Source organism: Pan troglodytes, chromosome 1, assembly GCF_028858775.2.
Source record: "Pan troglodytes isolate AG18354 chromosome 1, NHGRI_mPanTro3-v2.0_pri, whole genome shotgun sequence".
In the NCBI taxonomy this organism is placed as follows: domain Eukaryota; kingdom Metazoa; phylum Chordata; class Mammalia; order Primates; family Hominidae; genus Pan; species Pan troglodytes.
Window position 1 is genome coordinate 8,693,078 of NC_072398.2, and position 26,859 is coordinate 8,719,936.

Sequence of the window (26,859 nt, forward strand, 5' to 3'; positions counted from 1 at the left end):
TCCCGGTGTGACGTGCCATAAAAGTGGAATTTTTAACTTGTTGCAGTGAGCTGTGAAGCAGCACTGTGCGTTCAGAGTGTTTTTGTTCAACCATGGTGAGTTCAGCCTCTAGCTTATGTCACATGATCTCCTCTGGGGTCTGGAATCTTCTAAGAGAAATAGAATCAGGCATCCAAGGAGCAGAAGTGATGGAGGTGGCCCTCAATCCTGGTCTTTGGAAGCTTCCAAGCCTCTTCCACATCCCCTGCCAGCTGAAGACAGAGTATTCTCACTGTGCTGGCTGAATGAGAAACACTAAACAAGGAAACCTTGAGAAACTGCAGCAAATGGAAGTCCGCTGTTAGTCTCTCCGTTAGCACCAGGGACACACTTGTTCTGAGTTTTGTTCATTTTCACATTTACTCCTCACGAGTTCCAACATTTCTTAATTTAAATATTTCTTAGTTTATAGCATCTCCATTTTTCTATTAATTGACTTAATCTGCCATTTAAGAAAACTCCGTAATCAATAAAAAATAAAATCTACAATCAAACTGCACATGGTTGATCCACTGTGTAGGCTTCAAAGGAATTAAACTCAACTTCCTAGGAAATAATTCATCTTAGTTTATTAAATGGGACAGAATATTTCACTGCTAACATATTCTAACTCACTTGTTTTTGAAGTTGGCCAGATTATTTTTAAGTTATAAAGTCAATGAAAATGACTTTTGCTATTGTGTGAACAACTTAGAATGTATATATTCCCAGAAAGCTTATTTAATGATTGACCTATCACCACTGATTATTAATGTCTGCATGAATGATAACAATAAGACCAAGTCATCAATAATGCAATGAAAACTTTTTAAGTGAAAGCAAGTTTATTAAGAAAGTAAAGGAATAAAGAATGCTTACTTCATAGGCAGAGCAGCCTAAGATGTCTTATTCATCATGTTATTTTCTGAATTCTCCTTAATCCCCAACCTTGCCACCCCTTCACCCTGCTTCTCACACACAGCAGATGCCCATTCAACTTACCAAAAACAAAACACGGGAAACCGTGCAGTTTTTGTTGTTGTTGCTTGTATCCATTGATGTTACTGACTTCGCTAGTATTTAGTCTAGAATATAAGGCAAAACAAACAAAACCAGGGAAATCACTGCCATATCATTCCTTGAATCCCGAGTTTCCTACCTTCTCTGCCTTCTTTTCTCCACCTTCTACAGCCTCATATGTTTGTTATATGTGTGTGTGCATGTGTATATACACACAATATATATATAGTGTATAGTGTATACATTGTGCAAGAAAAAGGAGAGAATGGTGTATATATGGTGTAGAGTGTATATAGTGTGTACACTTACACACACATAACATCCGGAGATTTTAGTGGAGGGAATAGGAAAAAAATATGTCTAATGCATCTTACCCAGAATCAGAAGTTTCCTGAATTTGTATAAGGTTTATTGCCCACTTTCTAAGGTGTGTGGAGTGTGCGCTTACCAAGTCCTCCAGCATAACTTGCCCCATACCTCTCAACTGGTCCTATTCTATGATGTCAATCATATGATGAATCTGTGTAGTGATTTCTAGAATGTCCCTTCAGTTTACATTTTGACAAAGAGCATAATAACTTACATTGTCTGGGGACAAGGCCATAAATATAAACTGTTCATCCCGTTGGAACGCAGACTACCTCTGGTCCTCTCACCTACCGGGATGATGGAAAACACACTTGCCAGGTAAAGTTCTGGAAGTTGTTTTAATCCACTTTAGCAAAGAGTTCACCCTGAGTGCAGTAGGTGTAACTGGGGCTACTTCTGGAACATCCTGCCATGTTCCATTTGATTTTTGCAGGAGCCAGCATGGTGAAGTAAATCACAATATAGCCAGGGCTACTACACTATTAAAGTCTATGAGAGGTTCATAATTTCCCCGATTCCTTCTGGAATTCAGCGTCATTTTTGATTTACTCTTTCTTCTAGGGTGGGGAGAAGCTTCAGGGGCTTCCATTTGTCTTTCCCCACTACAATAGCTCTTACCTAAGAACTCAAGAATCAACGTGAGGGTTCTTCAAACTACCAAGAGTGTCCCTTCCAATTACATATTTGGAAATGAGGGAAAGGATCACCAGGTTAGTCTGTGGACCCGTGGGCCCACTGAGAGCCAGAGCTTGGAGGACTCTAGTAGATGCTCTATGCCCCCACATTAGGAGGGAGCCATGGTGGTTCACTGGGTCTCCAGGTGTTGGTGTCAGTTCAGACCCAGTGTTCAATAATTCTCAAAAGTGCTGAGTCTTCTTCTTCTCTCCCAAACCACATTTGCCTGAATAAAGTGGTCCTGAGCTCCCTGGTTAAGAAGTGGGGAAATAACAAATGAATAGATTTGCCCTGGTATTGCAGTCATAAGGAATCAGCCACTTCTTCAGCCAGTGGGTTTCAGGTCTGATCTGGAAACCAAACAAGGGATTGTGATTTTCATTGAGATGCTGCCGTCTGTCTCTGATTTTCCTTTATTGATTTATTTTGACTGTGTAAATTAAGCCATACTTCTTGTTGCCCTCCCCCTACAACCCCCCATCTATCTTGCCTTCAGGAACATCATGTTCTAGTAACCATCTTCAAGTTGGGAGTCCACGGACGCCACTATAGTCCTACCCCTCTTTGCAATAACTGTGCCCACTTCTGAAAGCTAAGCATTACAACCTGGCTCATTTTATTCTGAGATCTTGCTATTCTCGTGTCCCTCAGGGAATCTAGTTTTACAGCAGCATCTCTTCCTACAGTTATCCCTGGCCTACAGATGATGGCACTACTGAGCACCAGAGCTGCTACCCCTCTCACCAACACAATCATCATAGCTTTGGTAACTAGAGACCTTCCTGGAAACACAGTTGGTGAGTGGTTTGGTTTTCATAGCTTTACAGAGCAAACCCACTTTAGCACGCCCACTTCTCTGAGCCTTAGGGTGGTTTTATCCATCATGCACCATGGAAGTTCTTATATTTTTATTTCATGGAGTGTGAATCAAAGCATTTGAGATACTCCAAGAATTGTCCTAGTTTATTATCACCATTCCTGGGGGATTTTCCACAGGTTCAAATCCTGAATCATGGGAGACTGCTCCCATGGTGATAAGCATTATCCAACTTAATGTCCTGCTCTTCTTCCTTGATACAGCAGCCTTGGGACACATTCCCATCCTTCTTCTCCTGGCTCCTGCTGTGATTTCACCGTATAGTCCGTTTCCTCCCTTAGCCAATCCAGCAGATCCCCAGCAGAGATGAGAGTCTAACAACAGACCTAGCAGGCTCAGGGGACTTTGAGAGTCCCAACTGCATCTACCTAGGTACTCGTCTCCCAATTTTAGGGGTTCTACTTCCCTATTAGGGTTCTAATCTTGGGACAAGAGACTTGCTGAAGCTGAGAATACAAAATTCTCTGAAACAGAGCTCCTCTTTACAATTGAGCCTTCTTCTGACTGCAGGAGACTAGGGCTTACTTGAATGCTACCTGGAAGACCCTATCTATGGCTTTTACATTCTGTCTGAATTGGTGATTAATCACTTTGAGTCTTTTATTATCTCTTCAACAAATCAATACCACTTGTAAGCAGGTACCCGATCCCAAAGTCCTTAGAATCACTCTGCCCCTCACAACTTTTAAGCACCAAAGATATCAAAGCAGCATCATTCCTCTGGGGTCACATGTGAGGTTCATTGACTCATGCCAAGGAAATCAAGGATGCAGACACACAGGAGTGAGTTTAAGAGCAGCAGTTTAACAGGCAAAAGAGAAAAGCTCCCTTGTGCAGAGGGAAGGGGCTCCGAGTGGATCTCCCCACTCGTGGGGAGATGCAGTTGGTTTTATAGATGAGTTTGAGGAGGCAGTGTCTGATTTACATAGGGTGCAATGGATTGGTTGGGTTAGGTGTGTCATTTACATAGTGAAGCTGGCCATCCCACCCTAATCTTTTATTATGCAGATGAGTTATCTACCTGCCCAGCACCATGCTGCCTGTTCCCTGATTGCACACAAGTGACAAAGAAAAGTCAAGATGGAGCCTCCATGAGGAACAGGCTTTGCCCCCAGGTGCCTTATCCTATTGGCACAGCTGCTGGCATTCCCCTGTGCAAGCTTCTGGCTGCTTTTCTATATCTGCAGCTTGATATTTCAGGCTGCTCTTTGTTATTTAAAAAAAAATGATTTGGGGGCTGCTTTTTATCAAAAGGGAAACTTTATTGAGGACTCTCTTACCCTCATTATCTGATTATCTGTCTAAATAATTTCATTTGAGTTCCTGTATCAATATTGCACCAGCCAGTGAGTCTCCCAACCAGCGTCCCATCCTAATTTACCTCTGCGAAGAGTTTTAACAACACAGGGCTACAGCACGCCAGGACCGATACTCAGCAGCTGCCCAACGACTGAGCTTTCTCCAAATCCTGGGTTCGAGTATCCTTCTCCAGGAACTGGAATTGTCTATCTTAGATTGGTTTTCCAAACTCTGAGACAGAGTTGTGAGCAGAAGGTTTATTGGGGGAATGCTAGCAGAACAGAGACCTGTAAGCACATGAGGACTGTGCAGTGGGAAAAGCCATCAGGTCATAATTGAGGACTTGTCTGATCCTGTGGGGAGCTCTGGAGCTGGTGGGGGGGTGCATTTTAGAGTGGTGCCAAATTGAAGAAAGAGAGACAGGCTTTTGTAGCCCACATCCCTCAGTCACTGCGCACAAGCCATCCCTAGGAGGGGGCGTGTATTGCCTCCAAGGGCAAATCTCAGTGAGGACCCAGCTTTTAGTCTCAGCGAGGGTCAGCAGCCAGGTGAGATGGTGAGATGGGATCGGTACATCAGCCCTGAAGACGGTATCTGGGGAGAGCAACATAATAGTCACCTTTCCCTGTGTGTTAGGGGTAGGTGTGGGGGCTGGAGCATGGGGGGAAGGAGGAGACAGAGAAGAAAGAACATGGAGGGCCTTGAAAGAGAGGCAGAGCAAGTTCCACCTGACATCATAGGAAATAGAAAATCGCGGACAGATTGGATCAAGGGTTATTCCAGTCACGACATGCTAGGTGATTGGAGGGAACAGAATCTGGGTCCAGATAGGCCAGCTCAGGGGCTCTTGCAACAACATAAACTGAAGGTTAGGGCCAGACCAGGTAATAGAATTGGATCTGAAAGAAGAGACAAATATGTGAAGTAGTCACAGAATGCGGTGATGAAAGAGGGGGGTGTTAGTGCAACAGATGGGCAGCCCAAGATAAATGAGGATCCGGTTACAGAAAATACTGATGCAGGTTTTTATAGATGTTGGGTCTGTGGTGATAGTGAAACATTTATGTAAATGAAACTTTTTCCCTGTTTGAAGAAATAGGACAAATTTATATGAGCAGCTAGATCTGGAGAAACTGATATTGAAGCAAAAAGATTGTAACTAAATCCACGAACATACATGAGACTTTTTTTTTATTTGTTTTGTTTGTGAGACAGGGTTTCATTCTGTCACACAGGCTGGAGTGCAGTGGCGGGATCATGGCCCTGGTCTCAATCAGTCAAGTCTCCTCCAACTCTCTCTCTCTCTTTTTGTTTGTTTGTTTGTTTGTTTTTTTTTTGACATGGAGTCTCGCTCTGTCCTCCACAGTGGTGCAATCTTGGCTCACTGCAGCCTCAACCTCCCAGGCTCAAGCGATTCTCCCACCTTAGCCTCCTGAGTAGGTGGGACTACAGGTGCATGCCACCATGCCTGGCTAATTTTTCTCTTTTTGTAGAGTTGGGGTTTTGCTATGTTGCCCAGGCTGGTCCTTGAACTCCTGGGCTCAAGCAATTCACCCACCTCAGCCTCCCAAAATGCTGGGACTACACCCAGCCCATATATGAGACTTCTAATAGGGACAGTGGAGGAACACAGGGCCAAGTAACCTTAGAAAATGCTTCTTTAGAAGAATAGGAAGTTAACAATAATATATCATTTTAAATAGCTACAAGGAGGATATTGAATGTTCCCAATACAAAGAAATAATAAAAATTTGAGATGATTGATAGATATGCTAATTACCCTGATCTGATCACTATACATTATATATGTTACATCACTATGTGCCCCATATATATGTACAATTATTATTTGTCAATTAAAAAATCTTTTTGGCAGGTGCACTGGCTCATGCCTGTAATCCCAGCACTTTGGGAGGCTGAGGTGGGTGGATCACCTGAGGTCGGGAGTTTGAGACAAGCCTGACGAACATGGAGAAACCATGTCTACTAAAAATACAAAATTAGTCGGGCGTGGTGGTGCATGCCTGTAATCCCAGCTACTCAGGAGGCTGAGGCAGGAGAATCGCTTGAATCCTGGAGGCCAAGGTTGCAATGAGCTGAGATCGCGCCATTGCACTCCAGCCTGGGCAACAAGAGTGAAACTCCATCTCAGAGGAAAAAAAACACAAATTTTTAAGAGTACGGAGATGAAGAAACATCAGAGAAAATGAGTAACGTTCCTCAGGCCATGTCTGCCCATTGCCTGATGTAAAAGTGGAACCTTTTGATCCTTCATTTCACTGCCTTCCTCTTGCTCTACACAGGCTTCTAATCCTCCCTCCTTCCATGCATATCTGTTGCCATAGACAATTCCAGCTCCTCCTCACCTTCCTGGTGGCAACCCTCCTTGCTCTGCATTTTGAGCAATGCCACATCTTCCTGATGACGCACTGATGGCCTGAGCCCCATTCCCAACTCACATTCCTGAAGGCAAGGAGGGTGTGTTTAATAAACTAGGCACACATGAAGTCTTCCAAACCACCACCTTTATCTGTCATATTCTGCTGCCCGGACATTCTTTATCTAGCAAGACCATAGTTACTTAACACGATGCAATTGCTAATTTGTGGGAAGGAGACATTGGATACCAAATTATGAATTGGGTGTCTAATCAAGGCTGGAAAACTTAAATTTGATGTTTGAAACTCTAGCAAAAAGGTTTGAGAGTTATCCAAATATTTACATCTGGGGTTTCTTGCTTTCTGTTTTTGTTTTCACCATGGTATATCTATATTTTAATTTTTGTTTTATTTGAGGAGCCAAAGAATATACAATTTGTGTTACCATCGGCACCGCAAGTCTGGTTTTCCCTGTGCTGGGAGGAACTCTGTGTATGGGGTCTATTTCTAGATCTATCTTGAAATTCTGTAAGCTAAATACTCTTTTTTTTTTTTTTTTTTTGATTTTCACTCTTTGCTTGAAAAATATGAGCGCCCTAATTTAAGGGTATGCTGACAAATTACAGACAGCATTTATAAGGTAAAATATGTGGATAGGAAATAACAAGTATTGCGGGGTCCAATTTAGATTAATTGAACTTCATTATCGTAGGGTTTGTTGGGACATGGTTTAAGCATATTGCCAGTTTCTGACTCCAAAAAGCCTGAAACCAACAGATAATTCTCATTTTTGATTAACATGTAAAGTGTAAATTGCTCCTATGATCCATTGCCTGGATTAGAAAGTGATTTTAATCTCTGGAAAACTTTAGAGCATACGATAGGAGTGGAGCTATAGATTAGGAACATTTACATAGTCCAGGAGGGCAGTATGAAGCAACTCCAAAATTGAGGTGAAAGGGAGTTTTGCGCAAGTAGAACCAAAATGGCCCTATTGTGAAAGAAAAAGCCCAATGTTACTGTCACAATCAGACCACCATAGGAGAAAATGTGCCCAGTGGCCTACAGACGACCCCGACCTTTTTTTCATTCTGGCAACAGAGAAACAAGATTGGCTTGCCAGCCTTACACATAGCTCTCTGTAGTGGTCTAGAGTGAGAATTGTCCTGAACGTCCTTGGAGAGGACATCTGATAGAGCTGCTATCATGATGTGGAATCACGTAAACCACCCAACCTGTATTGTCTCCTTGATTTAACAGAATTGACCAGCTGGGTGTCATTTGATATTTGAAATGAGATAAATTCCACAAAATTAATTATAAAATATTTCTATATTGACTGATTTTTTCATCTCATCAAAATCTAAAAGAACCAAAAGAAACAACAATTAAAATTCTCTCTCCTCTATCCCAAATTCTACCTGTTTTTCTTCTCCAGAAGCAACTAATAATCAGTTTCTTGTCAATGACTCCAGAGATATTCTATGTATGTTAATTTCTAGAAATTCAGTAATCATGCTGCCATCATTTCTTCATAAATGAGACTGTACTATAAACACTGTTTTTCTTCCTGATTTTTTCCCCCCAATGACAAAGATAGAAACTTTTTATGGGTTTTTTTTCCCCTTAATAAAATGTTGTACATCTACATCAGTATATAAAGGGCCTGTTTTTTCTCTCTCTCTCTTTTTTTGGGGGGTGGGGGGGATGGAGTCTCACTCTGTCCCCCCAGGCTGGAGTGCAGTGGCGCCATCTCGGCTCACTGCAACTTCCGCCTCCCGGGTTCAAGCGATTCTCCTGCCTCAGCCTCCCGAGTAGCTGGGATTACAGGCACCTGCCACCACGCCCGGCTAATTTTTGTATTTTTAGTAGAGACGGGGTTTCACCATGTTGGTCAGGCTGGTCTCAAACTCCTGACCTCAGGTGATCCACCCACCTCGGCCTCCTGAAGTGCTGGGATTACAGGTGTGAGCCACCGCACCCAGCTGTTTTTTCTGTTTTAAAGCCTAAACGTTACTTCATTATTTAGACATTTCCAATGTTTTGCTATTATAAACACTTACTGTCACTTTCTAACGTGTAAAATGTAATTGGGCAAGTTTCTCTTTCCACTGCTCGTTCCTCCCCAAAACCTTGACTGTTCTTGCTTATTTTTATGTTCAAACTTTGAAGTCAACTTCTTTAGTTCTCACCCTCCCTCTTCCCCTGACGAAACATTCTGCAGGTATTTTTATTTGGATTGTATTAAATGTTTTGGCGTGCACTAAATTTATATTAAATTTATAATTTGTTTAGGGAATACTGGCATTGGCATTGCCCTTCCATTTTTGTGAGTCTCTCAACTATTTTCATATAGACCTTACACATTTCTTATTACAGTTATTCCATGTTATTTGGATTTTTTGTTTGCTATTTTAAGTGGGGATATTTCACAGTTTTATCTTCTGACTGGGTATTGTTTGTTTACATGAAAGTTCTTGATTTCTGTATATTAATTTTTGGCCCAGTCGATTTATGTCATTCTATTATTATCTTTAATAGTTGTTTTGTTATTGTCTGTTTTTTGAGCATATAATCTAATAAACAGCAAATAAAAATTAACTTTACCTCATCCTTTTCCGTTGTATACCTTTTTTTGTTCATTGCCAGAACAGTGATAAATAGCAGGTGAAAGTAGACAACCTGGTCTTGTCCCTGAGTTTTAAAGGAAATAGTTCTTTTTAAAAATTTTTTATTTTATTTTATTTTTTGAGGCAGAGTCTTGCTCTTGTCACCCAGGCTGGGGTGCAGTGGCGCAATCTTGGCCCACTGCAACCTCTGCTTCCCAGGTTCAAGCCATTCTCTTGCCTCAGCCTCCCAAGTAGCTGGGATTACAGGCACAAGCCACCGTGCCCAGCTAATTTTTGCATTTTTAGTAGAGACGGGGTTTCAACATGTTGGCCAGGCTGGTCTCGATCTCTTGACCTCGTGATCCGCCCGCCTCGGACTCCCAAAGTGCTGGGATTACAGGCGTGAGCCACCATGTCTGGCCAGAAATAGTCCTAAAGCGTCCCCTTATGCCCCAGGCTGACTTTACCTTGAGGTATTTGATTCTTTAAGGACATATTTATGTTATTCAGAGTTTTTTCTTCAAAAATTAGTTAATTTGTTAGCATTTTGAGGAAATCATGTGTTTTTTTCTCCACATATGCATATGATTTTTAATACACATATATTAAAATATGCAAGGCAATACTCATATGATCATCCTAGCCTTCCAGGAATAACCCCCATTTCTCCATGGCCCTTCTGATGTTTGCTAACGTGTTTAGTATTTTTCACTGCTATTCCTCAATAAGCTGGCCTATAGTATTCTCACTTAAATAATCTTTGTTGGTTTGATAGCAGTGTTAATGATATTTGCCAGCTATTTGCAAATATTGAATAGTTTGTGTGGGGAGACAGTAGGGTTGTGTTTCAAGCTAGACAATATTTCATTATGAAGTACGATGGAGAGCATGTCTCGTTCTAGTATTTACTACTGTAATTCAGGGTCTCTTCCTTCACCTTTGTCTTATTGATAGACACCTTCTTGCAAATATGGTTTGTCAGCCTGATTTCTCATGTAGGCATCCTTCCTGATGTAAAAAATAGTAAGAGACATTCAGGGGAGTGTCTAATACCAATTGGTGTACCGAGGTCCATTATTGCAAACACAGTTTGAAATAACACCTCCCAAGGGTATGGTTTCACCTTGGAGAAGGCTTTTGAGATAACACCTCCTAAGGGTATGGTTTCACCTTGGAGAAGGAGACTTTCTTGCTTTTTCTGAGACGTGTCTTCATGAGCATCCTCTCTGCCTTTTTCCATACCCACACATTTGGGAGATCTTCTGTATATTTTGTGGTTTGGGTTTTCAACACCTCTAATTTTAATTGAAGATAAATAAAAAATGATGCATATTTGTTCCTTGTTGCTTTGGAATGATTTTTGAGAGAGAAGGGGGTGAATGTCCCCTTTGTCACACCACTTTAGAACATTAAACCTCTTCGTATTGCTTTTGATTGTTTAACTGTGTTTCACAGGAAACAAATACAACCTCCAAAAGTCTGAGTTCACGGATTAGCTGGGAAGTGGAAATGCTAATGACAGCTGGTGTAATTCAAGGAACAATGGCACAGGATTTTCAGAGCTTTTAACAATTTGTTCCCGTCCACTTACCCTTGAGTTCTCCCACCTACCATCCACAGTCACTTCTCTTTTTACCATACTTTTTTTTGGCTTTGTTTTTTCTTACCTTTCTGGCTTTTAGTTGGATTGGATTGACCTTTAGTTGATATGATTTTTTTTTCTTATTCCTTCTTTAATTCTTTTTGTTCTTTTAATGAACAGTGCTAAATGTTTAATTTATATTTACTTTCATATTTTTGTAACAAAGTCCAAACATGTTCATTATCACCATCTTCTCCCTGTTTTGTTTTTGGACAAGGTGTCACCCTATCACCCAGGCTGGAGTACAGTGGTGTGATCATAGCTCACTGCAGCCTCCACTTCCTGGGCCCAAGTTATCCTCCCACCTCAGCCTCCCAAGTAGCTAGGACCACAGACAAGTGCTACCACACCTGGCTATTACAATTTTTTTTTTTCTTTTTAGAGATGGGGTTTCCCTAAGCTGTCCAGGCTTGTCTCCTGGGTTCAAGGGATCCTCCTGCCTTGGCCTCCCAAACTGCTGGGATTACAGCTGTGAGACACCACACTTGACCATTTTTTTTTTTTTTTTTTTTTTTAAGGAGATAGGGTCTATGTCTCTTCATAACACTTAAAGCTCACATAGTGCTTATATGTAGGGTGACCAGAGTTTGTCTGGGAGTGGTATCAATTTATGGAGATTTTCCAGGTGTAATAGCCGCACTTTTACTCTCAATGGTATTCTGGTTTGAAGAATAAGTTATTTGTCACCCTTCTTAAATATTATATTGCCTGATATTATTTTACATCGCTTGTCTCCCTCATTAGAACATAAGTTCCATGAGGATGGGACATTCTTTGTTTGTCCGTGACTCCCAAAGCCTACACCAGTTTCTGGCACACACTGACCACTCTAAACATTTGCAGAATTGAATGAATGAAGAGAGCAGCGCATGCCCCGTCGCGTGTTTGAACTATTCCCTGAACTTCTCCCACCCAAGTTGTTACTATCTAAAATTTTAGTGCCCGTTGTAAACATGAAAAATTGGTAGTAATTGTTACTGTTTACATTCTAGGGTTGATTTTGTTTCACCAGTTTCTATGGTTTCTGTGATTTCTTAAATCCCAGGCCCTCACTTCGTTTGCATCTTTTTCCTTGCTGAAATGTGCCCCGCAGCAGACGCTTCAGTGAGGCTTCGGGCATAGTTACCTCCTGTGCTTTTCATATGTCTGAAAATCTCTCTCTCCCCTTCCGTGTGAATGATGTTTCAAGTGGGTCTAATGATCTCAATTCACTGCTCTCCTTCCACAATTTAAAGACGTTTTACCTTTTTTTTTTTGAGACAGAGTCTCGCTCTGTCGCCCAGGCTGGAGTGCAGTGGCGAGATCTCGGTTCACTGCAAGCTCCGCCTCCCGGGTTCACACCATTCACCTGCCTCAGCCTCCCGAGTAGCTGGGACTACAGGCGCCCACCACCACGCCCAGCTAATTTTTTTGTATTTTTTAGTAGAGACGGGATTTCACCATGTTAGCCAGGATGGTCTTGATCTCCTGACCTCGTGATCTGCCCACCTCAGCCTCCCAAAGTGCTAGGATTACAGGTGTGAGCCACCGGGCCCAGCCAAGACGTTACTATTTTCTAACATACATTGTGGCTGAGGACAAATCTACTTTCAGAATAACTGTCGTTTCATTTTAAGTGACATGTCCTTTCTTTCTGTCTTTTTGTTTGATTTGAGACAGAGTCTCGCTCAGTCACCCAGGCTGTAGTGCAATGGCACGATCTCAGCTCACTGCAACCTCTGCCTCCCCGGTTCAAGAGATTCTCCAGTTTCAGCCTCCCGAGTAGCTGGGATTACAGGCGCCCACCACCACACCCGGCTAATTTTTGTGTTTTTAGTAGAGACAAGGTTTCATCATGTTGGCCATGCTGGTCTTGAACTCGTGACCTCAGGTGATCCACCCGTCTTGGCCTCTCAAAGTGCTGGGATTACAGGCGTGAGCCACCGCGCCCGGCTAACGTGTCCTTTCTTTCAAGAGGTTTTCAAATTTTCTCTTTACCTAGCTGGAGATTCACTTTGACCTTTCTTGGTGGAAATGTATTGGTATATATCTGTCTGGCACTTGATACGTGTTAAGCAGAGGATATATCTTTTTTCAATTCTGGAAAATTCCCAGCCATTTTTTTCCTCCAAGCCATTATTTGGCTTTTCTACTATTTCCTTTAGTTTCTCCATATGGACTGCCTCTTTAATTGGAGTCTCTCAGTTTATCCTGTATCTCTCTTAACTTCTCTTACATGTTTACAAATATTTTCTCTCTCTGCTGCGTGGTCTCACTAAATTGCTTGGTGCTACCTTCCAAATCACTTGTCACTTAATGTGTGCCCATCTAGAACTCATTCAGCTTCTATTTTTTTTTTTGTCTCAATGATTATATATTTCAAGTTCCTTTGCAGATTTTTTTTTCTTTTTGAGACAGGGTCTTGCTCTATTGCCCAGGCTAGAGTGCAGTGGCATGATCTCGGATCACTGCAACCTCCACCTCCTGGGTTCAAGCAATTCTCCTGCCTCAGCCTCCCGAGTAGCTGGGATTACAGGTGCCTGCCACCACGCCTGGTTTTTTTATTTTTTTTTAAAGTAGAGATGGGGTTTCACCATCTTGGCCAGGCTGGTCTTGAACTCGTGACCTCATAATCCACCTACCTTGGCTTCCCAAAGTGCTGGGATTACAGGTGTGAGCCACCGCCCCTGGCCTACAGATTCTAGATATAACTATTATCTAAGTTTTGCCGTGTTGTTTGTATTTTAAAGGTGAATTCATTTTGCTGTTTATTGAGTTGTTTTATTCTTTCTCCTTGAGAATTTTCCTTCTGTGCTTTGGGTGTGTGTTTTGCAGAGACGTCTTGAGAGAGTGCTCACGTTCTTTTTCCTCTTCTCTCTCTATCTGGTCATTTTCCATTGCGTCCACCCATTCCTAGTCCAGAACCCGGCTTTCTGGGTGGCACTGGGCTGTGTGTCAGTGGCATTAGAGACACTGCAGGTACAGACATGGCCCAGAAGTTAGCTGGCCCAGTGTAGTCTGCCTTCTCCTGCTACCATGTGTCTGGCTGGCTAATGTTTGCCATATCCTGTGGCATCCTCTGCAGCTGTTTTCAGTGGATTCTCACTGGTAGGTAAGTCTCACATCTCTGGTAGTGATCCTGGGTTGATTTCCCTCTACAAATGGGGCATGATCAGTTGTCTTTACTCCATAGAGATTCCTCTTGTTCATGCACTCTCTTGCAACCCCCACTTCCCACCCTGCATCTATACTTTTGAAAATATATTTCATGTTATTTTTCTACTTGGAAACAGAGGGAAAATCCAAATTCTTAACTCACAGCACAATGTTTCTTGAATGACAGAAGTCTTCCAAGTGTGGAGTGTATTGAACCTCCCTTTTCTACTTCCTTAACACTACCCTTCGTTTTTACCACTACCCTTTTTCAGCAAACAAGTGACTTCATTCCATTTTCAACCTACTTGTATCCTGAAGCATCTGGCATAGTTAACACTCCTATCTTGCCTTCATCAGCAAATATGTAGTGAGTCTCTGTCACACGCTAGGAGCCAGGGAGACCAGTGTCAAGAGATATCCTGGAACAAATGCCTTCTAAACTCAGATACAATTATTAGTGAATCCATGAAATGTTGAGAATGTTTCAAGCTGAGGGCAAACATGCGGAAAGACATATAGTTGAGAGGAAATTAGCCTAGAGGTATTTTAGTTTGGCTGGAGGCTGGAATTCAAGGTAGGTTAAGTCAAGAGACTAAACTCAAAATGTAAGTAGGCACTGCTTAGGACTCCGTCTGCCATATTAAACATTTAGATAATATTTTGAGGCCACATATCTTAGTGTATGTGGCCATTAAAATGCTTTAAGTAGGAAATTCAGATGAGCAGATTTGTATTTTAGAAAAAGGTGGATTCAAATTTTAAAAATATGTTGCAGGGCAAATCTCGGAAGATGAGAACAATGAGTAGGTTAATAAAGGAATTAATGAGGGTTCTGAACTAAGACTTTAATGGAAAAGACAGAGACAAATGTATGCATTTGTGATAAGTAATATGTCAAAAGATGAACTTGGGTTTCTGAATGAATAGTGGCTTTGTTCACTGAGATAGATAATACACAAGAATGAGCAGGTATGGAGGGAAAAGATGACAAGCTGAGTTTGAATTTACACATAATGAATTTTAAGGCATGGCGAGATATCTGATTGAAAATGACCAGAAGATCTTTGGGAGATTAGGAAAGAGATCCTAGTTCAAGCCACAAAGGAATAAATATTTTACCAGGATTTCTTACTTAGGTATCATTGATGAGCTTTAAGTTCTTAAGTCCCTGAAACTGTATGCACATTTTTGTGTGTGTGCAGGTGAATATGCAGCGTGCCTAACTTATTTTCCCTCCTTCTCTTATTCCCCACCCCATGTAAAATATGACAGCTGTCTTTTGCAAGTATCTTTATTCTTTTATTATTCATTTTATTTTCATATAAATTAACATCCTAGAAAAATTGAAATAGAAACACTAAATACAGTATTGCACATAGCGATCTTTGTTAAATGCCCTATTATTTCATTGGAGAATGGTAATATACACACTGGAGGGACTGAAGGGGACAGGAAGACTACAAAACAATAGAAAAAAAACCACTGCTGTTTCTTTGCACTTAAACTACAAACTAAAAAGTAAGAGACCATACTTTACATAAATACAAACAATTATGATTTAGAACATTGTTTTTCTTAAGTTGCTTTCCATAATTGGTTTGCAAGAGCAATAAATTCTGCCCTTTATCCACAACTGTAACTTGCAACGAAGATCATTAAAAGTAATGGAAAAAAACACCCAGCTCATACAAAACCATCACAATGCATGATGAGCTGACCCAAGTCATTATATGACTTCAGTAAAAAAAATGACCATTTTCTTTCACAAATATATAGTTATGGAGAGCAACCCAAGAGTTGGGAAAGCACTGATTATAAACGGTTCTTAAATTTTAAAATAGAAAATTTATACTTAGACATGAAACTGATACAAACAATTCACTAGAAATAACATTTTACCCATATGTCTAAATGCTGTGATGTGGAGGACTGGTTGTCAGTAGAAAGGAAAGTGTTTTTGCTGTGACGAGGAATATTCTCACAACAGTGAATTTTAGTTAATGTTTAGCATGTTGAGAATTAGTGCAGATACTGCCTCTTACATATGCTGTTTTGGTCTATCGGTATAATACCATAAACTTTTACAAAAAGAAAAGGTGTCAAATTCTCCACTGGTCTAGTACTTTTGCATTTTTATATGAATATACAGTAAAATTCAACAATTAGTGAACTGTCTAGAAAACAAAAAGATTATGCAAGAGGTCAAGAAGAAACATGAGCAGAATGACGGTAGTTTCCCTCCCACTCTCAGGTCAGCTGAATTTTGTGAAAGTCGTTGCAATGACTCATTTTCATTCTGCTTTTCATTGTTCAAGTTTTCATGCTTATCTTTGCTTTCTGAAAACAGATACACCAGATAAAAGTTTTAGTTAGAAAGAACTTTTAAAAATGGAAAGAATTTAGAGTAGCCTAAAAAAGACCTTTTCATTTGGATCAAATTCTGTGGGACAAGGTTAAAGGTCTACCAGTCCATAAAGGAAAAAAGTATAAGTGGGATCTGTGTTATCTTTGAGCACTTTTATCAAGACAAATCGCCAAATACTTTTGAGAAAAAAAAAAGTTTTAAAAATTTAACTTCTAACCAATATGAGAGGGTGTCAAACTCTCCATTCTCATCCTCAATCCTACATGCAAATACATGAATATGAAAACTGAAGTGGCTGCTTCACTTCATGGTAAATGTACTCTAATTATCTTCTGTACTCATAATAGCAAGATTGAGGTTCACTAATAAGTAACTATTCCTCCGCATTCAATACAGTTATAAGACTGAATCATCAGACAGGAGCAGAAGATAAGCTGAACTATCATGTAGCAGTTATCATTAGATAAGATCATTTTGATACAGAGAAACTGAAGGGACCACTGCTTCTAAATGAAGATATAATTCCTAACTTTTTTAAAAAACAGGGTTATTTAATCATATCCCAATTTGGGTTATTTTAATGTCTTTTCCCTTTAGACTACATTAGACTAATTCAATTTAGAATGGTCCTATCTTAAGGCCTAACTCAACTTTTCATTTAAAACATTTACTTACACGGTGGTACCAAGTGATAATCCCTCAAAACAGTCAACAAAACACCCTCAGTATCACAAGGAAAAGCCTTGTCATTTTAACCAAGCCCTTCCCTCCCAGGGTGGACAACCTGGCATTTTGTTTTAAAGCGGGGAGTGGGCAAGCAGGAAACTTAAATGAGCTTGTTAAACTCCGTCTCTGGACTGACCACTCTCCGGCAGCCAACTCTGCCGAGCCATCTGTGGATATAAACGGGGTCTGGGCACCCTGGGCAAAGCGTCACACTGCTCTTGGCGCTTCCCACCAACTTTACATCCCAGTGGATCTAATCCAATTAGAATGATCACTCGTGGCTCAAATACAGCCTCTGCCGTGATCTGTGTGTAACAAAGAAAGTGAAAGATGGTCTCCCCACCCTGCCCCTGCCAACATGCACATATCCACATAAATGCACACCCTCAGTACATTCAGTAGATTTATCTTAATTTTTTTTTTTTTTTTTTTTTTTTTTTGAGACAAAGTCTCACTCTGTCGCCAGGCTGGAGTGCAGTGTCGCAATCTTGGCTCACTGCAATCTCCACCTCCCAGGTTCAAGCGATTCCTCTGCCTCAGCTTCCCAAGTAGCTGGGACTACAGGCACACACCACCATGCCCGGCTAATTGTTTGTATTTTAGTAGAGACAGGGTTTCATCACGTTGGGCAGGAAGGCCTCGATCGCCTGACCTCATGACCCGCCCACCTCGGCCTCTCAAAGTGCTGGAATTACAGGCATGAGCCACCACCCCCAGCCCAATTCTTAAGTTTTGAATAATCAATATCAAGACTCCTAGCCTTCTGGGCCTGATTAAAGGCATAAGGAAAAGGAGATTCTTGAAGTCAGAAGCTCCTTATTTATTCACACTTAGTAGAAAAATAATTAAAATATTATGAGTTTGTATATACTATGAAAATAGGATTTAAAAGCCAAAGAAAATAACAAGTTAAAAATCAGTAATACTTACAATTCCAGAGTCATGTCTTGGTTTTATTTTATAAAGTGATTTTCCCTTCTTCTGTCTACACACCTCTTCGGCTTCTTTTACTCTGATGGGGAGAAGACACATGTATTTAAACAAAACCTACTTAGATCACCTCATTCTACCTTATAGTAAGTGAGCAAACCTCAACTCAATAAAGATTTGAATTACTGCAGAAAATAATACAATACACAGAAGAATGTTATCTGACATTTGAATTGAAAGCCTCAACTGTTACAGCTACAAAGGCTAATTTATCTAGGAGTTCTTAACTTGGAATCATAGTATGATTGAATGGAGTAATATACAAACACATAAGAATTTCTATGCAGAGTGTGTATGCATTTCATCCTATATAAAAGGAATCTTATATACAAGTAAATAATGAAATACCCCTCATTGTCAGCTGAGAGTATGAGATTGATTCTATTACATAAATAGGATTGGCACCATGACGTAAGTTAGAAGCATCAGAATAATTAAAGAGTATCACAGCCAGGGTGGAGTAGCTCATGCCTGCAATCCCAGCACTTTGGGATGCCAAGGCGGGTGAATTGCTTGAGCCCAGGAGTTCCAGACCAGCATGGGCAACAGAGTGAGACCCTGACTCCACAAAAAATACAAAAACGTAGCCGGGCATGGTGGTGCGTGCCCTGCAGTGAGCTGTGATCAGCACCTCTGCACTCTAGCCTGGGCAACAGTGAGACCCTCTCCCCTGCCACCCCCCACCAAAAAAAAAGTGTCACGTAAAAATTTACATGTCGGCTGGGCGCGGTGGCTCATGCCTGTAATCCCAGCAGTTTGGGAGACTGAGGCAGGCGGATCACAAGGTCAGGAGATCGAGACCATCCTGGCTAACACAGTGAAATCCCATCTCTACTAAAAATACAAAAAAAATTAGCTGGGTGTGGTGGCAGGTGCCTACAGTCTCAGGTACTCGGGGGCTGAGGCAGGGGAATGGTGTGAACCCAGGAGGCTGAGCTTGCAGTGAGCCGAGATGGCACCACTGCACTTGTGCCACTGCACTCCAGCCTGGGTGACAGAGCGAGACTCCGTCTCAAAAAAAAAAAAAAAAAGAAAATTTACATGCCATGCTTACTTAAAATTATTTCAGATTAACTTCCTATACCACACACACTCATGCATACAAATCACTTGCAATAAATACTTGAGCAGTTTCTAAAAACTGAGCTTCATCTAGCATGGGAACCAATCATTTGATAACAAAAAAGAGAGTGAGCAGTAATAACATTTTCATGTTTCTAGTATTTCTTGTTAAGCATATATGACAAGGAAAACAACACTGAACTGACCAGAGGTATAGTTAAAAGAAGATGCTATTTGGAGCGAAGTCCTGTATGAAGTTGTGGCTCTGCTATTTGACACTGGTGATGTTCTTGTACCCCTGAACCTCCCTATTCCCTCACAGAGTGAAAAGTTTCCATTATATATTAAATTATCTTCATTATCACTGCACAGAGTTGCAAAGACGGAGTAAAATTTTATTTAAAAAGTTCTTCATGCATTGTAAAAGGCTATAAAATTTATTATTGTTTTAATTAAACAAATAGTAAGAAATCTGTAAATTGGATCTTTTTTTTTAATAAAAAGGGGAGCTATGCCAAGGAAAATAATCTATCAGGTAAAATTTATTTTGTATTACTGTGACTTTTCCTTGGGAATTAAAAATGAATTATTTCTGGAGAAACCAAAGAGGCTATGGCTTGATCTTGATAAAATGCATTTCATATAGACCTTATAGCCTAATTTCCTGAAAGAAGTGAATTATAAATATATTTCTTGATCCCTGTGGCAAAAAATCTAATGACAGAATTCATCTCCTTTACAACTATATCAATTCCTCTTTTTAAACAATAGAATGAAACAAACAACTCAGTATTGCAGCTATAAGATTGATGTTATAGTTTATATTAAAGCATGACAAATGAAAGTAACTCTTTTCAGATATAAAATGCCTGCCTGGTTGATATTGCTAGCAATTCCAGAAAATGATGACAACTTAGAAGATACTTCATTGTTACCACTTTTATTACTTTTCACCCAAGCCATAAATTGCCTTTAATCCTTCCTCTAAACATTTGAAGATAAAAACATTTTCTTTATAACAAACTAAGGATTGCAGCATCCCCATCTCCCTCTGAAACAGCTACCAGTAAATTTAAGTTGAAGTATTTGGATAGGGAATTAAGGAAACTGATTTTTTTTTTTTCAGCACTTAGCCAAAATCCAGTGGATCGCCTCTTAAATTTACTTGGAGCTTTTTAAAGCATTTTGTGGCATTCCAATAAAATGTACAAGTATTTAGATCAGCAAAGCATCTTAATTTTCTCCCAATCCTATTTATTTTGTTCTCAAAACACATTTTTGTAAGGATCACAGGAAGCCGAGTCTAATACAAACATTTTTAATTTTACACAAAAACATCCAGTCATTCCTTACGGCAGAGACCACAACAACCGAGGAGAATGTGCATCGGAGGCCTCACACGATCTTTCAGCTCATCCATTCATTTTTCAGTCATTTCTGAAGCATTAGCTCGAGGTCCAGCACTAGGCACAGCTCAACATTATAGGGACAATGAAATTCAATGTCTAGTAGGAGAGAGATACTCATGAGCAAGTAAATGACAATGTTGCATTAAGAGCAACCACCCAGGTTCGTATAAGGTACAACTGTGTCCTGGAGGAGGATCCTGGGTGGGAAGGCAGGGGTTACAGAGATCTTTCTGGAGTAAGCGACTGCCAAGCCTTGTTTAACAGGCACATCTTAATCGTTTATACTTCTCTTGGAAAAGGAAAATGGATTGAACGTGAAAGAATAACATATAAAGGTTGAGTAAGAGTCAAGAAACAGCAAACTGAGCTTCAACAACTATGAACAGTTCTCCTTTCTGCTGCCATAGGATTCCTGTTTGGAGGCAAGAGTTCCAACTGGTTTTCAGGTTTATGCCTCGGTTTCTTATGTGTGTGACTAGGATGAGTCAGTCACCTCACTCTAAGCGCCTCTAGTTATGCACACATAAATGACCTGGGCAGCTGGAAAACTGAGCCCCAGAACCTTGAATATAGTTCCTCTTCTAATTTCAGAGCAGGAGATTCATGGAGAATTTGTTAAAATGCAGCTCTCTAGGCCTATTCTTAGGTATTCTGATTTAGTCACTCTGGGATGCTTTCAGAAGTGGCATCTGGCAGAACCTGGTGTAGGTGGCCTGTAAGGACCACCCTGAGAAACGGTGCCCTGGAACTGAGGCATTAACACTCCCTGAAGCCCCAGCGGTGCTGCCAGACCCCCCAAACAACGACACTTCCTCAGTCCCCACTCTTGTACCAGATCGCAAACCCAAACCACATCAACTTGCTCCTGAGTCTCACTCCTCCTAAGCTTCCCAGCAAATGTTGCTGCTTCCAAAAGCCAATTTTATTTCAACAAAACTCTGACAACAAGACATTTTTCCACACTTTCGGCAGGAAAAAAGAATGTGTCCCTGGAGGTCGACTATGTTGCCAGAGTTGGCAGAAATAAGAAAAATAATGAGGGAGAAGTCGGTACGAAGACAGCCTGAGCCAGCTGCCAACATTCGATCTTCCTACTTGGGCTCTCCATTTGGTTTACGGCGGCAGATTTCATCAGCTGCCACTCTGAGTCTATTGAGTAACTGTTTGTACGTGTTCCATCCTCTTTCTCTCCTGCCTCACTCCTCATTCAGTGATGCCTAACATTTCTTAAACTAAGTAGAAAAAAGATGGTCATGTCATAACCAGACTTGAAAGGCTTTTAGTGAAAAGGCATGATGGAGACAACATTTCAAACAATAAATTAAAATGACCAATATGTCCTGTTTGGGAAGGAGGAGAAAGTAAAAAGAGGGACAATACCTCATTGATAGAGTGAGAAAGCAATCACCATGAAGAGGGAAGTGTATCCTGAGAGAGGAAACCAGAGCAGGGCTGAAGATGGTCAAAAGGCTTCCAGACTGTGTCTGCACTTGAGTTTAACTTCTAATCCTGGTGGGGGTCTATGGAATGCTGTTCAGAGACACAGCTCTGTGCATGATTCATGAAGATATATATATATACGTATATATGTGTGCGTGCATATGTATATGTGTGTGTGCATATGTATATATGTGTGTGCATATGTATACGTGTGTGTGCATATGTATACGTGTGTGCATATGTATACGTGTGTGTGCATATGTATACGTGTGTGCATATGTATACGTGTGTGCATATGTATACGTGTGTGCATATGTATACGTGTGTGCATATGTATACATGTGTGCATATGTATACGTGTGTGCATATGTATACGTGTGTGCATATGTATATGTGTGTGCATATGTATATATGTGTGTGCATATGTATATGTGTGTGTGTGAATACACACACACACAGACACACACACACATATATATATATTTTAGTGGATGCATTCACACAAAGGGGGACTACCAGGGCATTTGTGAATCAAGATTTCACCCTATTAGAGAACTAAAAAGGGAAGTAAAAATTTTAAGATGACATCTGTGATAGGCTCGTTTTAACAGTTGCAACTTCTAAGTAGCAATCCAGATAACAGAAGGAAAATATGAGCAAAACCAAACCATATGATAATGAAAAGAAACTTCATTCATCACTTTTAGTGACTTTGGGGAAAAAAAATCAACACAGAAAGCAGAGACTAGAAAACAGGAAATGTAGCATTATCTTTTAGATGGAAGAGATGGATACTAAATGGTAGATAATGGCTATAAAACTTGATGTTTATTTTAATATTTTACAATATCTTTTATTGTCTATGAAACTTCAGAAACAAAACTACGCTGAATAAATTTCAAAGGTAAGTCCTCATCCCTTACATGGAGGACCAAGAGTCACGAAAAGAATATGAGGCATTCTGTATCTTTTAAGGGATAATTTAATTATGGGAAATAACCAAAGAGCATATGGAATCAGGTTTGGTAAACAGAGTAGGTGACCAATGTGAGTAAAATAAATTTCATCTCGAAGCAAACTTTCCTTCTAGCAATGCTCAGAAACAGTGAGATTAATCAATGAATGTGTAATTCCCAGATAATGGAAACTTGTCCCCTTTACGGTACTATCTTTGTATAACCAATTTTGAATAGTCTTTCTTGAAACAAATTAAACTTTTCTCTCTCTTAAAGAAATGGAAGGCCTGGTGTGGTGGCTCACGCCTGTAATCCCAGCACTTTGGGAGGCTGAGGAGGGTGGATCACAAGGTCAGGAGTTTGAGACCAGCCTGGCCAACATGGTGAAACCCCGTCTCTACTAAAAATACAAAAATTAGCCAGGCGTGGTGGTGGTGGGTGCCTGTAATCCCAGCTATTCAGAGGCTGAGGCTGGAGAATTGCTTGAATCTGGGAGGCGGAGGTTGCAGTGAGCCGAGATCATGCCATTGCACTCCAGCCTGGGCAATAGAGTGAGACTCTGTCTCAAAAAAAAAAAAAAAAAAAAAAAAAAAAAGGAACGATTTAACTTTTAGTTGATGGCCCATGTTCATCATTGGACACATCACTGTTGTAATGTGCTGTAATACAGGGCCCCTTCCTAAGGACTAAGGCCTCCTGAGATATGTAAGGCAGTCTGCCCAGTCCCTGACCCAACACTGTACTTTGCCGGTTTTGTTTGTACTTATTATGTCTTCTGTTTCTTCTTAGGATGATAGGCTGTGATCACTTCTTGATAGAGCCAGCATGCCTACCTTAAGCAGAAACTCTATTTCCTTTTCACAATCTCTGTCTTCTCTAGAGAAAGCCAGATGACTAAGCTAATTAATTAGAGCAGCAGGACTCCGAGTTTGTTTCTAACAAAACGAATGGAGTTCCTGGACTTACAGGCAGTAATTTCAGTTGTCGCAGGCTTCTCCCCAGCCCCCAGCTCCCACATACTTCATTGTTCACAGTCGCACCTAGAGAAGGTTAGGGAAGCCCCAAAGGCTGACTTACAGATAGGCAGGGAATCGCGGCTCCACATTTCAAAGAATACAAGATTCTAAGCTATTGCATCCTCCAGCTGGCTTATTCAGCAGGTTCCCATAAAGATAGAGTAATGCTGGAATGAATATAAAACCTGAAATTCAAGCTTCTCAAGGTAAAAAAAGTGTGAAATTGTCGATTGGTAATGACAGAGTTTGCGATGCTACAGAGAACTACCTCTGGGAGGTGTGAAGCATTTGGTGAGGAATATGACTATAAGGTTATTCCTCAGCTGAAGCTGTTTTCTAGGTCTTGGGCAAAAATGACCATATGAATATAAAACATCTTTACTTATTAAAACTTAAGTTCAAATTTACCTTTAAAAAAATCTTTATAATAAATTTATTTTCCAAAAATAAAGTTGTAAATGTCACTTAAAGAGAAGCTAAATAAATTTTGAAACATCTATATAAATTTTTACTCCTTACAAGCAAACATTCTAAGTGGTAACAGCTTCATTTGGTTAGGGCATTAAGCATAAAAGTAAGTTCTTAAGAAAAGAAAAATTTGAGTCTAGGAAAATTAGACTATTTTTAACGTTTATAATATCAGAGAGGAATATGTGAGAGAATAAAAAATACTTTTCATTACAGAATTTGTTAAAACTTGTTTTAAATTCCTATTATTTCTATTTTGGTATTTTTCAAAACCAACAAAAAGTTTCTCCCATTTTGGCCTCACTATAACTGGGCTCATTTACATTAAGGGTTATTTTAAACAACGACAGCGGTTTCTCATTTCTCTCCTAATAAAGATGTATTTTTCTCTACACTCTCCCTACGTAACCCCAGACCCATTTATTGTCAGGCAAACATATACAAAAGTTCAGTGTGATTAAGTTTAAAAATGGTTTGTGAGATGAAGAAGGGAGATACACTCTGGCATAGATACAGAGAAAAGAAACCAGACATCCCTGCAGCCCGCTCTGCAGGCAGAATATCTTCATCCACCTTTCAGACCGAAAGCCAAGCTGGCCACAGTCTTATCAGGGAAACAGACATGCTTTCATCATTCAATCGAATGAGAAAGGGAGCCACTTTTCTGCCACTAAACATTAATAGCTTGGTCTAAATAAGTATCTGTGGCAGACGGTTTCATTTCCTGCTGGCTGCAGCTCGGCTTGCTGGAAGTAGCCCTGTTCGCCTATGGAATCTCCCAGCATGGGAGAGGTTAAGTGCATTGTGGAGCTGGGATGTCACAGGTCTGAGGTTCTGATAGAGCAGAGAGGGATCTGCTAACAGTAAACAAAAAGCAGATATAATGATCGTTACTACCAGTTCACAATATTCTTTACTAAAACATAACACCATCAGGTCTGCTAAGAAATTTAAAGCTTTTTTACCCAAAAGTAGAGGGAGAGAAAAAAGAGAAAGACAGACAGACAGACAGACACACACACACACACACACACACACACACACACACACACACACGGAGGCATAAGGTGGGGAGTGTGTGGGGAGGAGAGAGAGAGGTGGTGGAGATTCTAGACACAGGCTGGTTAGAAGAGCCAGCCTAGGAGCTGTGAGTCTTTCTCTCCAGGTAAAGACAGAAGTGAGTATTAGATGTCTTGTGGAATTAAGGTGATCTGGGGAAGTTTATTTGATGTCTTTTGCAATTAAAGGTGATTTGGTGAAGTTTATTACTAGCTCTCTGTTCTCTCCTTTGTAACCTCAGTGACTTAAAATACACACATACAAAACCATAAAACCCCTGAGATATACTGGAAACAAAATCAACCCCAAGTCACTTATCATTATCTCAAAGAAAAAAAAACTTACAAGGCTTCCTCAGGCACCTATTTATAAATTTCATCACTGAGAATCTCTGACTTTCTCAGAGAAAACACTGCGCTTGCACCCCAAATGATTAGGAATCAGAACTCGAACGAGCACAAAGTAGTTCCTAACACGAAGAAAATCAAGCTTTAAAAACATCTTTGAGCTGCTTCATGCAAGTGTCAGCCCTGGAGGGACTACAGGAATGTGGCTCAGTAATGGACAGTGCAGAAGTAGGACATCGTGCTGTGGGGTCCGGAGGGGTCTGCCCCCAGCTCCCTGGGGGTCCGGGGCCAGCACGGATGCCTTACACACATCGTATTCCTTTCCCTTCACAGTAACACATGAAGCAAACCTGCCACTTTTATCAACAATAGGAGCCGAATTTTACAGAATACGCATAGTCCAAAATCTAGGACTCCTTGACAATTAGATAAGTATCTATACTTATGTTCCAAAAACCACAGATGTATTCCTCCCATGAACATAAAATTAATGCACAGATATTCTGTGTATCTGTGTTTCCTGAAACCATTTTTTTGTCGGGTCTACGTGGGTGAAAAGAGCTGAGAGGATCATTTACTCATAAGAAAACACACTCGACCAATCAAATTAATTCCCTGGGGGCTGAATCTCTTTGATGACTGTCAAAGATTCTATAAGATGCAGAACACTGTGACTCATGGGTGAGCTCCCTCAGAAATGAAGAACTCTCCCCCATAATTTTAGAATGGCTATAGATTAGTAACAATGGGTGTGGACGAACGCTGCTGTGCACTCATTTTAAACCAACAAAACAAATAAACTGTACACACACAAATCATCCCACACATCTGCCTCTTTCTGTGTTTAGTCACAAAAAGCCACCAGTAACCTCCTTTAACTGGCAAATCTACTTGTTGATTTCTAGTCTTTACTCTTCACCATGCTCACGATTCTGAAATGGTTAACTAGTCCCTAATCCCTAATTTTTAATTTTTTTTTTTCAATGGAGTATCCCTCTG

At 40.5% G+C, this 26,859-nt stretch overlaps 1 protein-coding gene across 4 annotated transcripts in view; it reads right to left on the reverse strand.

Annotated features, from left to right (window-relative positions):
* Positions 1 to 15,297: 15,297 nt before the first annotated feature.
* The window catches only part of FMN2 (formin 2), a 389,598-nt gene continuing 378,036 nt past the window's right edge, over positions 15,298 to 26,859 (reverse strand). For all 4 annotated transcript variants that reach the window (XM_054660803.2, XM_054660802.2, XM_054660798.2 and 1 more), the window contains 2 exons: positions 18,044 to 18,125; positions 15,298 to 16,359 (listed from right to left, as the gene is read on the reverse strand). In XM_054660803.2, the coding sequence (XP_054516778.1) occupies positions 16,333 to 16,359; positions 18,044 to 18,125 (109 nt within the window). In that variant the 3' untranslated portion in view covers positions 15,298 to 16,332. The remainder of the gene's footprint in view (positions 16,360 to 18,043; positions 18,126 to 26,859) is intronic.